Genomic DNA, 12,787 nt, shown 5'->3' with positions numbered 1-12,787 from the left:
TCGCCTAACGGAACTCCATGGCAGACCGGGAAAGGGTCCTGGGCCTATGAATCCTTGTGCAGCCCCTTTTCTGGCGATAATATCTGCTACGTTCTTGCCCATGACTTCCACTGTGTCCCGGTACCCATATGTGGTATACCCGGTTCCTGGAAGCGATCAGTATTAAAATGTGAAGACAGTCCCACACCAGCTTATAGGTGACCTCGTGCACTTTAAGATCTGCTGTCCGAGAGTATGTAGATGTGTTTTTTGGTTGCCCCACTTTCTACATACTGCCTCAAAGTTCAATGGCGTGAATCTCGGCATGAAAGATATAGTTACCTTGCTCCATGATGATGAAAAGGAGCTGTCTGGGTTGTACGCCGTAGACTCCTGCTCCGACGCCGTGGTCAGTCTTTGAGCAGTCAGTATACCAGATGTGGCTGTCGTTCCGGGGTTTAGGTCGTTCGTTGTCCCTGTTATTCCTGTCGGGGAAAAAGACCTTGAAGTTTTGGCCTTTTGAATAGTTTTATCTAGAAGCGAATTCCATGAGAACTTGTCATCAAGGATAACTCCTTGATATTTGACCTCTTTGTAGAAGTGTATCTTTTCACCTTGAAGGAATGGTTCTACCAATTTGTCCCTTTTCCTTTTCCTGGAGAAAATGACTATGCTAGTCTTCTTCGGGTTTACGTTTAACTCATTGTTACTACATCAATTGGCGACTATGTTCAAAGCATTATGTAGGAGGTTGGAGATAGTATCTTCGACCCTTCCTCTGATTAGGATGGCAATCCGCATAGCCCTGAACGTCGAAGCCGTTTTCGCTAAGAAGGCAGAGTAGTTCATCTACACGAATGGACCATAGCAGAGGGGAGATCACTCCCCCCTGCGGGTAACCTTTCGTAGCTAAGAAGCTGACCCTTTCCTGTCCTAGAGTGGATGTAATAGTTCTGGAATTAAGGACGTTTGCTATCCGGCGACATGTGGTTTTATCGACCCCTGTGCGCGAACGAAATTGTCTATTAGAGAGTGTGCCGTGTTGTCGAAAGTACCGTACACATCCAAGAAGCAACCCACCGCCACCTCTTTGTCCTCCAGGGACTTCTCAATTGTCCTTGTTAGATTCTGAAGAGCGTGAAGATAGGCATATTGGTGTTTGTGCAACGGGTTCCTGGCAATGAAACTACCATATTTATGACTCTCTAAACTTACTACGACAAATACATACGTCTCGCTTCCTTATTCAGCTCTCTATATCGGTCCCACCTAGCTCGCGTTGCGCTCGATCCCAGCGTAGCCCTGCTGGGGGCATCTTTTTCTCTACTTCTTCTTGTCATTCCTTATCGTACCAGTTATTCTGTCGAACTCGCTGAAGTCCCACTACTTCTTCGGCGGCGGTACGTAATGAGCGGGAAATGTTCTAATGCTCGTATATGTCGTTCTCTTAAAGAGCGCTCTTTGGGAGCCTGAATTGTTCGCCCCTGGACTCTCAGTGTTAATGACTAGTATTCTGTAATCGAAAGGATCATAATTTTCTCAAAGTGGTACATCTAGCGGTTTTTAACCTACATATAATGACGAATAATATATTATTGCGTATCAAATAAAAGAATAAATTTTTTGGCTTATAAAAGTTATTTTTTTTATTTTCTCGGTTAAAAGTAATTTTCGTGAAAATCTAGTGCTTCCTTATTTAATAAATTTTGTCAGTTGAGGAGCATAATAGTCTTTTCACTCTTTATTCACATCTCCATAGAATGAAAATTGACCTTGCATGTTTTTATCGTGTTGCTATAAGCAAATTACATGTACACATTTGCACACATGAAGTACGAACATTATCTGTTATATATTTAATACAATATTTACTTTTACTAGAGTACTGCGTTGACTAAATACTACTAATTAAATATAATTATTGAAAAAATTATTTTATAAAAAAAATTAAAATTAATCACAAACAAATTTCGAGAATCTTTTAAATTAAAGTAATCGTGTCTTTATGTAACATTACAAGAATTACTACAATTATTAAGCGGCTTGCTTTGACTAAGACGAATAGCCTCTTCTTTATCTGCTTGCACGGTATTGGCATCATGGCGGAGCTAAAATATAAAAACGAAAATAATTAATAAACATAGACACGAAGACTTATTTTTCGTAGGATAACATTTCTAACTCAGTTAAAATTCATCATACAATAAAAATTTTTTACGTAAAATCCTTGTTTATCCATCGGAAATAATATTCATTTAACTCTAGCGCAAAAGTAATTTGCTTTAGCTTTAAAATTTGCAAAAACCCATGTTTATTGCTGGTTTTTGCGATGACTCATCATACTTTTTGTTCTGATTGTAGTGATTATTATACTGGTTTTAAAGCTTGTGAAAATCCCCCGCACAGTAGTATCTAAACCGTTTTTATATCTTGTGTATGTCAGAAGATATGGCAGTTGAAACTTTAAAAAATTAGAAACCAAAATGTCTTCAAAGTGATATTTGCTTACAAAAAGTAATAGGATATTTTTTGAACAAAACTTAATTTCCAACGCATTGGCGCAAGTTTTATCTTCTTCTCATCATCGAAGCCGGAAATGTAACGAACTGAACATGGAGGTTTTAGCTCACAGCTCAGAATGTACAGGAGTTATAGGTAGGCATGTCCATTAGCATGGGCCGAAAATCCACTTTTTTAGAATTTTGATTGGTAATAGCAAAAATATGGTTCATTGTGCTTTAAAAAAATCTGTGTGCAATTTGGAATTTTTTGGTCAATATCCTAGGCTCGCCCAAGTCCATCAAAGTTCAATATGCTCCAAAAATAAAAACTAATAAATAAATAAATTTATAAATTTTTTTACTAAAATTGCAATAATCTTCGAAAGTATTAGTCGTACGTAACTTGGTATATGGACCTTTTTTGTAGAGAATCGAAGTTAGTTAAGAAAAAAATGTTTGTAGTACTTGAACTTTGATGGACTTGGGCGAGCCAGAATATTGACCAAAAATTTTCACACAGGTTTTTGTTACAGCATAATGAACCATATTTTTGCTATTACCAATCAAAATTCTAAAAAAGCGGATTTTCGGCCCACGCTAATGTTCATGTCGCTGTAAAATAATTATTTCCTTTAACATCAAAAAGGTCAGAAACCAAGAAGAAAGTCGAAAAGTCACCTTAGTTCTTGGTGAGTCTTACAATATAATGGACCTTTCAGTGCAATGTAGAATAACAATAAGGGTATCATATAAAAGAAAAAATTCTGTAGAATTATAACATAATAAATTTTTATTATATTGTAAAGGCGCGTTCACCGTTTGTGTCCGGACAACTTTTTATTTGCTCTCAAAACATTTTTGCCGGAGAGGGTGCTGAAGTACGGTTTATTTTGTTCTGTACCAAACAGCTGATGATATTATTGCCTACATCCGAGTGTCCAGATTTGGCGATTTAGCGCCAATATGTCGATTTTTTTGGATATTTGCTCTTAAAAATTTAGGAAATCGCCATTGGCGATTTTTTCCCTTGAAATAAATTTTTTTTTTGTGCTATCATGTAAACGTGTCGAAACACGTGAAAAGTAGGTTTTGGAGTTAGAGCTTTAGTTTTGATGTGGTAACACTTTTTATTGTTATCGATTTTATTGTAGCATATGGAGCATTTGCCAATATTAAACCGCCACTTGTGACAACTCCCGCTGAATGTGAAATTAGCAATTTAATTATAAAAATTAAGTTGACATGAGTAAGTGGAGCAAATGTCAAAGGCATTTTAACAAATTTTGGAACAAATTTTACAGAAGAGGCTAATGACCTGCGTGATAAACTTGACTTAACAAGCATATTAAAAGACTGTCAAACATTTTTAATCACCATAATCGAAGAACTTTTGAAACGATTACCCAATCAATTAAATACTTTTAAAAACGCTTTGATTTTGTCACTGCCAATCCACTATTTGACTTTGAAGGAAAGAGAAGCAGCGGAAACGGAATATTTAAAGCTTTTACTTTCCCATGGAATAACTTTTTTCAGAACAGCATTCCATCCGACTCTGAAGAATTTTGGATAATTGCTTACGGAGTGAAAACCGCAACAGGCAATAAAATTAAAAGTAAAGTAGCCTTCATATTATTATCCTTGCCGCACTCATGCTTTTGTTGAGCGCGTTTTTCCGTAATGAATTCAACAAAAACTAAGATTCGAAATAGGATGAGGTTGGAAAGCCTGAATTCAATAGTTCGAATAAAAAGTTACATGAAGGCTAATAGTTTCTGCTGCAAAACGTTTCCAATATCAAACTGTATGTTATCAAGGTTGAATAGCTCAATATATGACAGCAACACAAATGTAAATGATTCAGGCACTATTGGTGATTTGAAGAAATTGTGGAAATAGCTGATCTCGCTTTATAGGTGTTTTATTTTATTTTTAGAGCCGAGGGCTTAAAAGCGGATTGTGCGATTAATCAATTATTATGAGTTATAATAAATATAATAATTGCGCAGCAGTCCTATTGAAAAATGTGTTAATACAAATATTTTTAAAAAGTATGCGTATATTTAAAGAAAATTGTTTGTACATCACTATTATATAAGTGATATGTGTTATTTTTTATAACCCTGAAACATATTTGTAATACTTCTATATTGGCAGTAAGCTAACTTCTCAATGTGTAAGCATTCCGAAATCGAAGCACGACAGTCTAGTACCGTTTTTGTCAATTTATTGTGTACTTGAGTGCCGTTTTTGTATATGTGTTGTGTACATGTTTATTTATAAACGTATGTGTTCCTTTTCTTTCGTACGTGTTTATTGATATATCTGTACTGTAGTGTTTTCGGACGGTACTAGCTCTTACTGCCAATATAGGAGTATTACATATATTGCCTGAAAGTATTATATTCATTTTTGGTTTTAAAAACTATATTACAACAAGATATCACTTTTAAAATAAGAGATTTGTTAAGTCGATCTCATGAATTTTATTAAAAAATGGCGAATTTTGGCGTTTTTTTTTTAGAAATTGCGATTTTTTTAAATAATCTGGACACCCTGGCCTACTTACGATTTTGAGGGCAAATAACACAAGCAATTTGCTGCAAACGCATATAAAAGAGAACGCGGCAACCCGAATCATCACAGAAACAGGACAGAAAATCAAAATTAATTTGATTCGAACAAAGAGTGTTCAGCACTTTTTGTCGCGGTCTCAGTGAGACATGGTGGGAAAGGAACGCGTAAAATTACTAACAAAAAGTGTCCGGACACGAACGGTGAATCCGCCATAAGACTCACCAAGAACTACGGACTTTTTGACTTTCTTCTTGGTTTGTGACCTTTTTTATGTTAAAGGAAATAATTATTTTACAGCCACGTGGACATGCCTACCTATAACTCCTATACACTCTGAGGTGTGAGCTAAAACCTCCATGTTCAGTTCGTTATATGTATTTCCGGCTTTGACGATGAGGAGATGAAACTTGCGCCAATGCGTTGGAAATTAAGTTTTGTTCAAAAAATATCCTATTACTTTTTGCAATTTTCTTCAAACCAACAAAGTTATTGCGCAAATAGCACTTTGAAGACATTTTGGTTTCTCATTTTTTTAAGTTCCAACTGCCATATCTTCTGACATACACAAGATACAAAAACGGTTTAGATACTACTTTGCGGGGATTTTAAAACCAGTGTAATAATCACTATAATCAGAATAAAAAGTATGATGACTCATCACAAAAACCAGCAAAAACATGGGTTTTCGCAAAACGAATCAAGATAGATATAGACAAATGTACACATAAATGATCAGAATGAAAAGAGAAATCGATTAAGCGTCCGTCCGTCCGTCCTTCTGTACACACGATAATTCGAGTAAAATTTGAGATATCTTAACGAAACTTGGTACGTGCACTTCTTTCGGTCGCAGGACGGATGGTATTGAAAATGGGCAAAACGGACAATAACCACGCCTACCTCCCATATAATGGCAATTTTCAGAAATACGAAAACTGCGATATTTTAGTAACTACTGAAGATAATTCATTCAAAATTGATATTTGCAATAATATTTAGACGAAAAATAAGAATATTATAAATTTTTGGAAAATGGGTGTAGCCACGCCCACTTATGGTTACATGTGTATATCCTTGTAAGCGCTGCACCAATTTCTACCAAACTTGGCACAATTATTGGCCTTGCTACATCATACCAAATGGCCGAAAACTTTTAAAATCGGACAATAACCACGCCCACATCCCATATAACAACTATTCTTTACCAAGAAGTACGTTTATGATAAAATTTTGGAAAATGGGCATGGGAATGGGAATGGAACCGCACACTTATGATCACATATATGAATCTCGGCGACCGTCAGAGTGTCCCAATTTGGCGATTTCGCGCCAATTTGGCGATTTTTTTTTTAGATATTTGCGCGTAAAAATTTAGGAAATCGCCATTGGCGATTTTTGGCGATTTTTTCCCTTCAAATAAATTTTTTCCAATTATAAAAATATACAAAACGTAGTTTTCCACGATAATTTTACAGAAGAGGCTAATGAACTGCATGATAAAATTGACTTAAGAAGCATATCGTCATTTAAAGTTCAAAACCGCGTATCACGATAATGCAAAACCGCGTATGTAAGGTCACCAAGATTTTACCAGAGAGAGTAAAAATATATGCTACTCTTGATCAGCGGTATAACAACTATGCTGTTATTTTGCAGTACATGGTCTAATATCGATATATTGGTATGAATAGATAAGGCTTTATGGCTGGAGCTTCCTATGAGCAAATCTAATTTTTGGCACAAATGTCAGTTACGCGGTTTTGCAAAACGACGATATTAAAAGACTATTAAAAATGTTTAATCACCCTTATCGAAGAACTTTTGAAACGATTACCTAGTCAATTAAATACTTTTAAAAAAGCTTTGATATTGTCACCATAAAAGTGTGTGAATCACAAGAGGGCGAGTTTCAGAGACCTGCCAATTCACTATTTGACCTTGAAGGAAAGAAAAGCAGCGGAAACTGAATATTTAAATCTTTTAACTTTCCCATGGAATAACTTTTCTCAGAACCATTCCATCCGACACCGAAGAATTTTGAATAATTGCTTACAGAGTGAAAACCGCAACACGCAGTAAAATGTTTGGAAATATAAGTAAATTTGTATTATTATCCTTTCCGCACTCACATGCTTTGTTGAGCGCGTTTTTTCCGTAATGAATTCAACAAAAACTAAGATTCGAAATAGGATGAGGTTGGAAAGCCTTAATTCAATAGTTCGAATAAAGTGTTATATGAAGGCCAATAGTTTCCGCTGCAAAACGTTTCCAATATCAAACAGTATGTTATCAAGGTTGAATAGCTCAATATATGACAACAACAGAAATGTAAATAATTAAGACACTACAGGTGATTTTCAAAAAATTGTGGAAATAGCTGATCTCGCCTTATTAGAGGGTTTTATTTAATTTCTAACGCCGAGCTCTTAAAAGCGGATTGTGCGATTAATCAATTAATATGAGTTATAATAAATTTAATAATTGCGCAGTCCTATTGCAAAATGTATTGAAACAAATGTTTTTATAAAGTATGCGTATTTTAAAGAAAATTGTTTGTACATCATTATTATATAAGTGATTTGTGTTACTTATTATTACCCTCTGAAGGTATTATATTCGTTTTTAGTTTTAAAAACTATATTATTTATAACAATATCTCATTTTTAAAATAAAAGATTTGTTAAATCGATTTCATGAATTTTATAAAAAAAAAATTGGCGTTTTTTATTTAAACAATCTGGACACCCTGGTAACCGTTCTACCAATTTGTACCAAACTCGGTATGGTTATTGTGCTTGCCACGTAAAAGAAAAACGTTGAAAAGTATTGAAATCGGACTAAAATTACGGCCGCCTTTTATATAACGGTAAATTTCAGAAATGCTTGAAACTACATACATATTTCAAAATTTAAGGACGCTAATTTACTCAAAATTGATAGACCCCGGCTTACCATGAAGCGGTACTTGCGCCGGGTAAATAAGCAATGTTCGCACCGAGTTTGGTGTGGATTGGTAAAGGGTCTACAGAGATACAGCATTTAATCATAAGTGGGCGGGCCACGCCCATTTTCCAAAAATTTTATAACTGTCTTATTTTGTGCCAAAATTCTACTTCAAATACCAACTTTCAACAATTTGGATCCAGTATTTGCGGAAATATCTTAGTTTTTGCATATTTCGAAAATACCGTTATATGGGAGGTGGGCGTGGTTATTGCCCGATTTCGACCATTCACCTACCTTGGATAAAAGGAAACCTACTTACCAAATTTCGTTGACATATCTCAATTTTTGCTTGAGTTATCGTGTACACGGACAGAAGGACGGGACGGACGGACAGGCATGGCTTAATCGATTTCTCTTTTCATTATAAGCATTTATGTATACATTTGTCGATATCTATCTCGATTGGTTTTGGCTGTTACAAACAACCGTTATGCGAACAAAGTTATAATACCCTTGTGCACAAGTGCGCTTGGGTATAAAAATATAGAAGTTATAATTGAATGAATAAAAAAATTAAATAAATATTCTACTGGCCGTGGGATTCGAACCTACGACCTCGCGGCTCATAAATCCGCATTACTGCCGTCTGTCAAGGCACAATTTTGATCAGATCAAGTGCCGTTAATCCGGATCAACGCTGCCGTCCGTCTATGCTTTAATAGACGTTCATTTCTTAAACAACATGTCAGTGACTTAAGTGGTTTTTGCATGCACTTCTAGATGACGGTATTAAGCTTTACTATCGCGTTGGTGTGCGCCATATATGTAATACTCCTATATTGGCAGTAAGAGCTAGTACCGTACGAAAACATTACAGTACAGATATATCAATAAACACCTACGAAAGAAAAGGAACACATACGTTTATAAAACATTACACAACCAATACATAAAAACGGCATTCACGAACACAATACATTCACAAAAAATGGTACTATACTGTCTCGCTTTGATTTCGGAATGCTTACACATTGAGAAGTTAACTTCAATATAGAAGTATTACATATATGGTGTGCACAAGGCTTTAACTATATTCCGAGTTTTTCATTGTTTTACGTCCCAGAACAATACATTAGTTTGGTTTCGAATTCCAGCTCAGTATTTAGTAAAGAGCTGAACAGTGAAGATGTTTTGGACTTTAAAATATATAACGTGAGCGGAATGAAATGTGGACTATTTCTAAGCAGACTTTAAAAAATTCGGGTAAACACAGGAGCCAAACTAAGTATACCAAAATCTACTGTGCAATCTTAACAAGCATTCCACTAAAAATAATCTCGTTGTATATTATAATGTTGAAATAATTTCCTTGAAAGCGAACAAACTCTGAAAATTTGCTTGTAAATTTTGTATACCGAAACTCAATGTCACGAAAAGTAACGTGCTTTTTCATTTTTTCTCTATGAGACTTAAAAAAAGCTTTATTTACGAAGGAAATGTCGGCTTTGTAGAATAGGAAAACAGTGGAAAGAAAACCCACGAGTGCGAAAAATCATGTTTCACATAGCTGCGAAATGAGACCGTAACAAGAATCATAAATTGCTTGATCTCTGCAAAATCACAGCGTATAATGACAGTAAAGTACGCAGTAAGCAAAAAGACATTAGAGACTATGCAAGAGCCAGGGATATAGTGAAATATGGGCAAATTCCTTTACCCAAGATTTTTTAAACGTTGAAAAGGAAAATTAAATCCGGCTATGAGCGCTTTCACAAAATTTGCTTGCACCACATTCATTTCAGTTTTGTACAACGGATTAGGGAAATATTTTTCAATGGGGACCCATAAAAGGACACCTAAATATAACTCTGAACTAATTATCGTCTAAATGGCTAAAAAAAATAATAACCTTAATTGGCACAATAAAGTCCCAAAATAATATTTTTAAAAAGCCCTCCGCACTATGCCTGAAAACTTAAACATAAAAATGTTTCTTAGAAATTTCGACAATATCTATGTGAGTGGGAAAACAATATTTGTTGCATCCGAAAGTAGAGCTGTTTCTTTTCACAGCATCAGTTCGTATTTCATTCCGCATATTCCGTGAGAGAAAAGTGAAGTTTCTCCCCATTAACTTCGAAAAAGATCCCAGTTCCTGGTCCAGAGTCAGTGTTTGAGTTCGGGCTCAGTGCTGGAATTAAACTAGCATTCCCCCTCAGGAAACTAAGCATTATAGACACAAGTGCTCAAATCTCTGCCGCCAATAATTTCCGCCTTAATTTCCTCGCCTCACTCAGTGTTATACCAACATCCGTTTATTTTTAGTCTGCAGGCGGCCTTTAAGGCTTCCCCACGTATGAAGACACAAAGTGACCACCACTCAAAAAATTTAAGTTAAATGAAGAGGCTATCAAGCAACCATTTTGGTTCTTTACTTGCATTCGAAACATCCGTATCGAAACCAGATAAATTTTCGTGGACCCCCACTTACAACTCCTGGACCCCTATATTTGTTTAACGCCAACGTATACCCCCGCACAGTGGGGCAAATAAAGTGGTCGTGGACAAATCAGTCTAGAGATCACAATTTTCATCAAATTTCAAAGTCTGTTTTTTTATTAAAGCTAATAAAGTTTCCTATCAATTTGTGGAAGCAAATTTTTAAAAAAGTGCAATTAAAAAAAAAATACATTTATATTTGATTTGATTTGATTTATTTGATACTTAATCCTAGCACAACAATTCAATGAATTATTTAATAGTGCTAGTCACAGAATTATAAATAAATAAAGCTAAGGACAAAAGATAAGTTTTGTGGTATTGAAATTACAAAATTTGTTTAGTATGGAACATAAATAATTTTGAATTAAACTCTAAAAATAACAAGATTTTACTTAAACAATATAAAAGAACATACATCTACATGTAACTACTTAGTAGTATAGAAGTTGGTTAATTCTTTTTTGCAACACAGTGCATTATTTAATTGTCTTAATCTATTGGGAAGAGAGTTCCAAAGACGTATAGAGTGTATGAAAAACTGTCGTTCAGACACACGAGTTCGATATTTGATGTGCACTATAAGTGTAGACCTCGATGATTGAAGAAACTGAAGCCTGCCATAGATATAGCGAGGCTCCTTTGTATATATAACCTTATGTAAAAAACGAGTATCTTAGTTTTTAAAAGGTTATCAAAAGAAATGTTTAGAAGTTTTTCAGCATATGGTGATACGTGGTCAAGTCTTTTTAGCCCATATACATATCTTGCAATGTTGTTATAGACAACATTTAGCTTTATCTTACATACGATTTGGTCTATATACACAGCCGACAAGGACCTTATTATTTTCGGAAAACACATCTACAAACACATATTCGACGGAATCACCATTGCCGGAAGCACAACTTAATCTACAGGACAAACTTTTTTTAACATATATTGCAACACCACCACCATGACCACCTCTATCAGCTCTGAAAAGTTTATAACCATTTACTTTTACTAAGTCTTTACTATGAAATGAAGAAAACCAAGTTTTTTTGTTTTTTTGCTGATGATACGTAGTAGGATGAAAAGACTGTCTTTGGAACTCGCCGACTTATGGCCTGGAGACACAATAACAAAACTGTATTAATATATTATTTGCACTGTGTGTGATTTTAACAAATTTAATGAAAAACTTAACCTGCATAACTTAGAAAACATGTATAAAGTAGGAGAAAGTGAAGAAAGATATAAGAAGCAGTAACAAAACTTAGAACGTAAGAGAGGAATACTATAATCATCCGCATTCATTATGTGCATCTTGGGATGACTTATTTGCATTCTGGGCGCCACCATCACGAAAGGGAGGACCAATAACAGGGCTGCTGATCTCAAGATCCTTAAGGATCTCCATCGAATATATCGCTTGAGGGTTATCGTTAGTATTCCGTTTGACATAAACGATGCCGCTTTTTGTGAACACAGATGAGATTTTTTACGTTTTTTGAGTTGAAGAGAGGACTTAAATATCTCGTGGTTATGTTTGGGTAAATGGGAACGTCAGAATTTATGCCAACATGAGTTAATCGTAACACGTTATTGTTCACTCTTTTAAAATTCCCAATGGCTTTCAGAAGCACGTTTCTATCTGCGGGTGTTGGGAGTTTTGTAATAATTGCAGGATCAGTTGGCGTATCCTGGTATTTCCGTGCACGAAAAGTTCCTTTTAACGGAGGAGGTTGTATGTCCAACGTAAAACAGAGATGGTGGAATATACTTTGTAGGTTTTCACCTTCTTCAAGAGGTACTCCATTCATTCGGACATCGCATGCGGCTATTAAATTTTCTTGCCTCGACAAGTTTGTCTTCAAGACAGCTAACTCGGCTTCAAGGGCCTCAATACGGTCGAACGCTGACTCTAAACGAGTGACTCTCGTTGCTTATGCAATTTAAATCACGCTGTATAACTTCGAACTTTTCTTCGAATTTTCGGCAGAATAGCTCTGTGATTCTGTTTTCAGAGTCCAGAATTTGTTTTGAAATAAGATCGTTGTATTTCGTGAAGCGAAGATCCATACTCCGCATTAGGCTAGGGGAATCACTAATGCGAGGAGTTTTTGCAGGTTCAGCATCATTGCATATAGCTTCACCACGTCGCTTGCCGGCGCCAGGAGCCATTGTATTTTAGGGGATTTCCTTGAAGGAAACTGGAGGATTATCTCAATTTGATTGGTCGTAGGTTGCACTGTTGGACCACAGGTGGCGCTGAGCTCGGGTGATCGCAGACACAAACCACT

The 12,787-nt window shown here is 35.6% G+C and overlaps 1 protein-coding gene across 2 annotated transcripts in view; it reads right to left on the bottom strand.

Annotated features, from left to right (window-relative positions):
* Positions 1-1,598: 1,598 nt before the first annotated feature.
* Positions 1,599-12,787, bottom strand: part of LOC118749238 (ras-related protein Rab-43-like) — a 121,763-nt gene continuing 110,574 nt past the window's right edge. For both annotated transcript variants that reach the window (XM_036484036.1, XM_036484037.1), the window contains one exon: positions 1,599-2,087. Coding sequence is in view for 1 of the 2 variants with exons in the window: in XM_036484037.1 (XP_036339930.1) it covers positions 2,077-2,087 (11 nt within the window). In the remaining variant the exon portion in view is untranslated. The remainder of the gene's footprint in view (positions 2,088-12,787) is intronic.

Source organism: Rhagoletis pomonella, unplaced genomic scaffold, assembly GCF_013731165.1.
Source record: "Rhagoletis pomonella isolate Grant_MI unplaced genomic scaffold, Rhpom_1.0 Rhpom_scaffold_00014, whole genome shotgun sequence".
In the NCBI taxonomy this organism is placed as follows: Eukaryota; Metazoa; Arthropoda; class Insecta; order Diptera; family Tephritidae; genus Rhagoletis; species Rhagoletis pomonella.
This window is presented reverse-complemented; position numbering and strand designations above follow the sequence as displayed.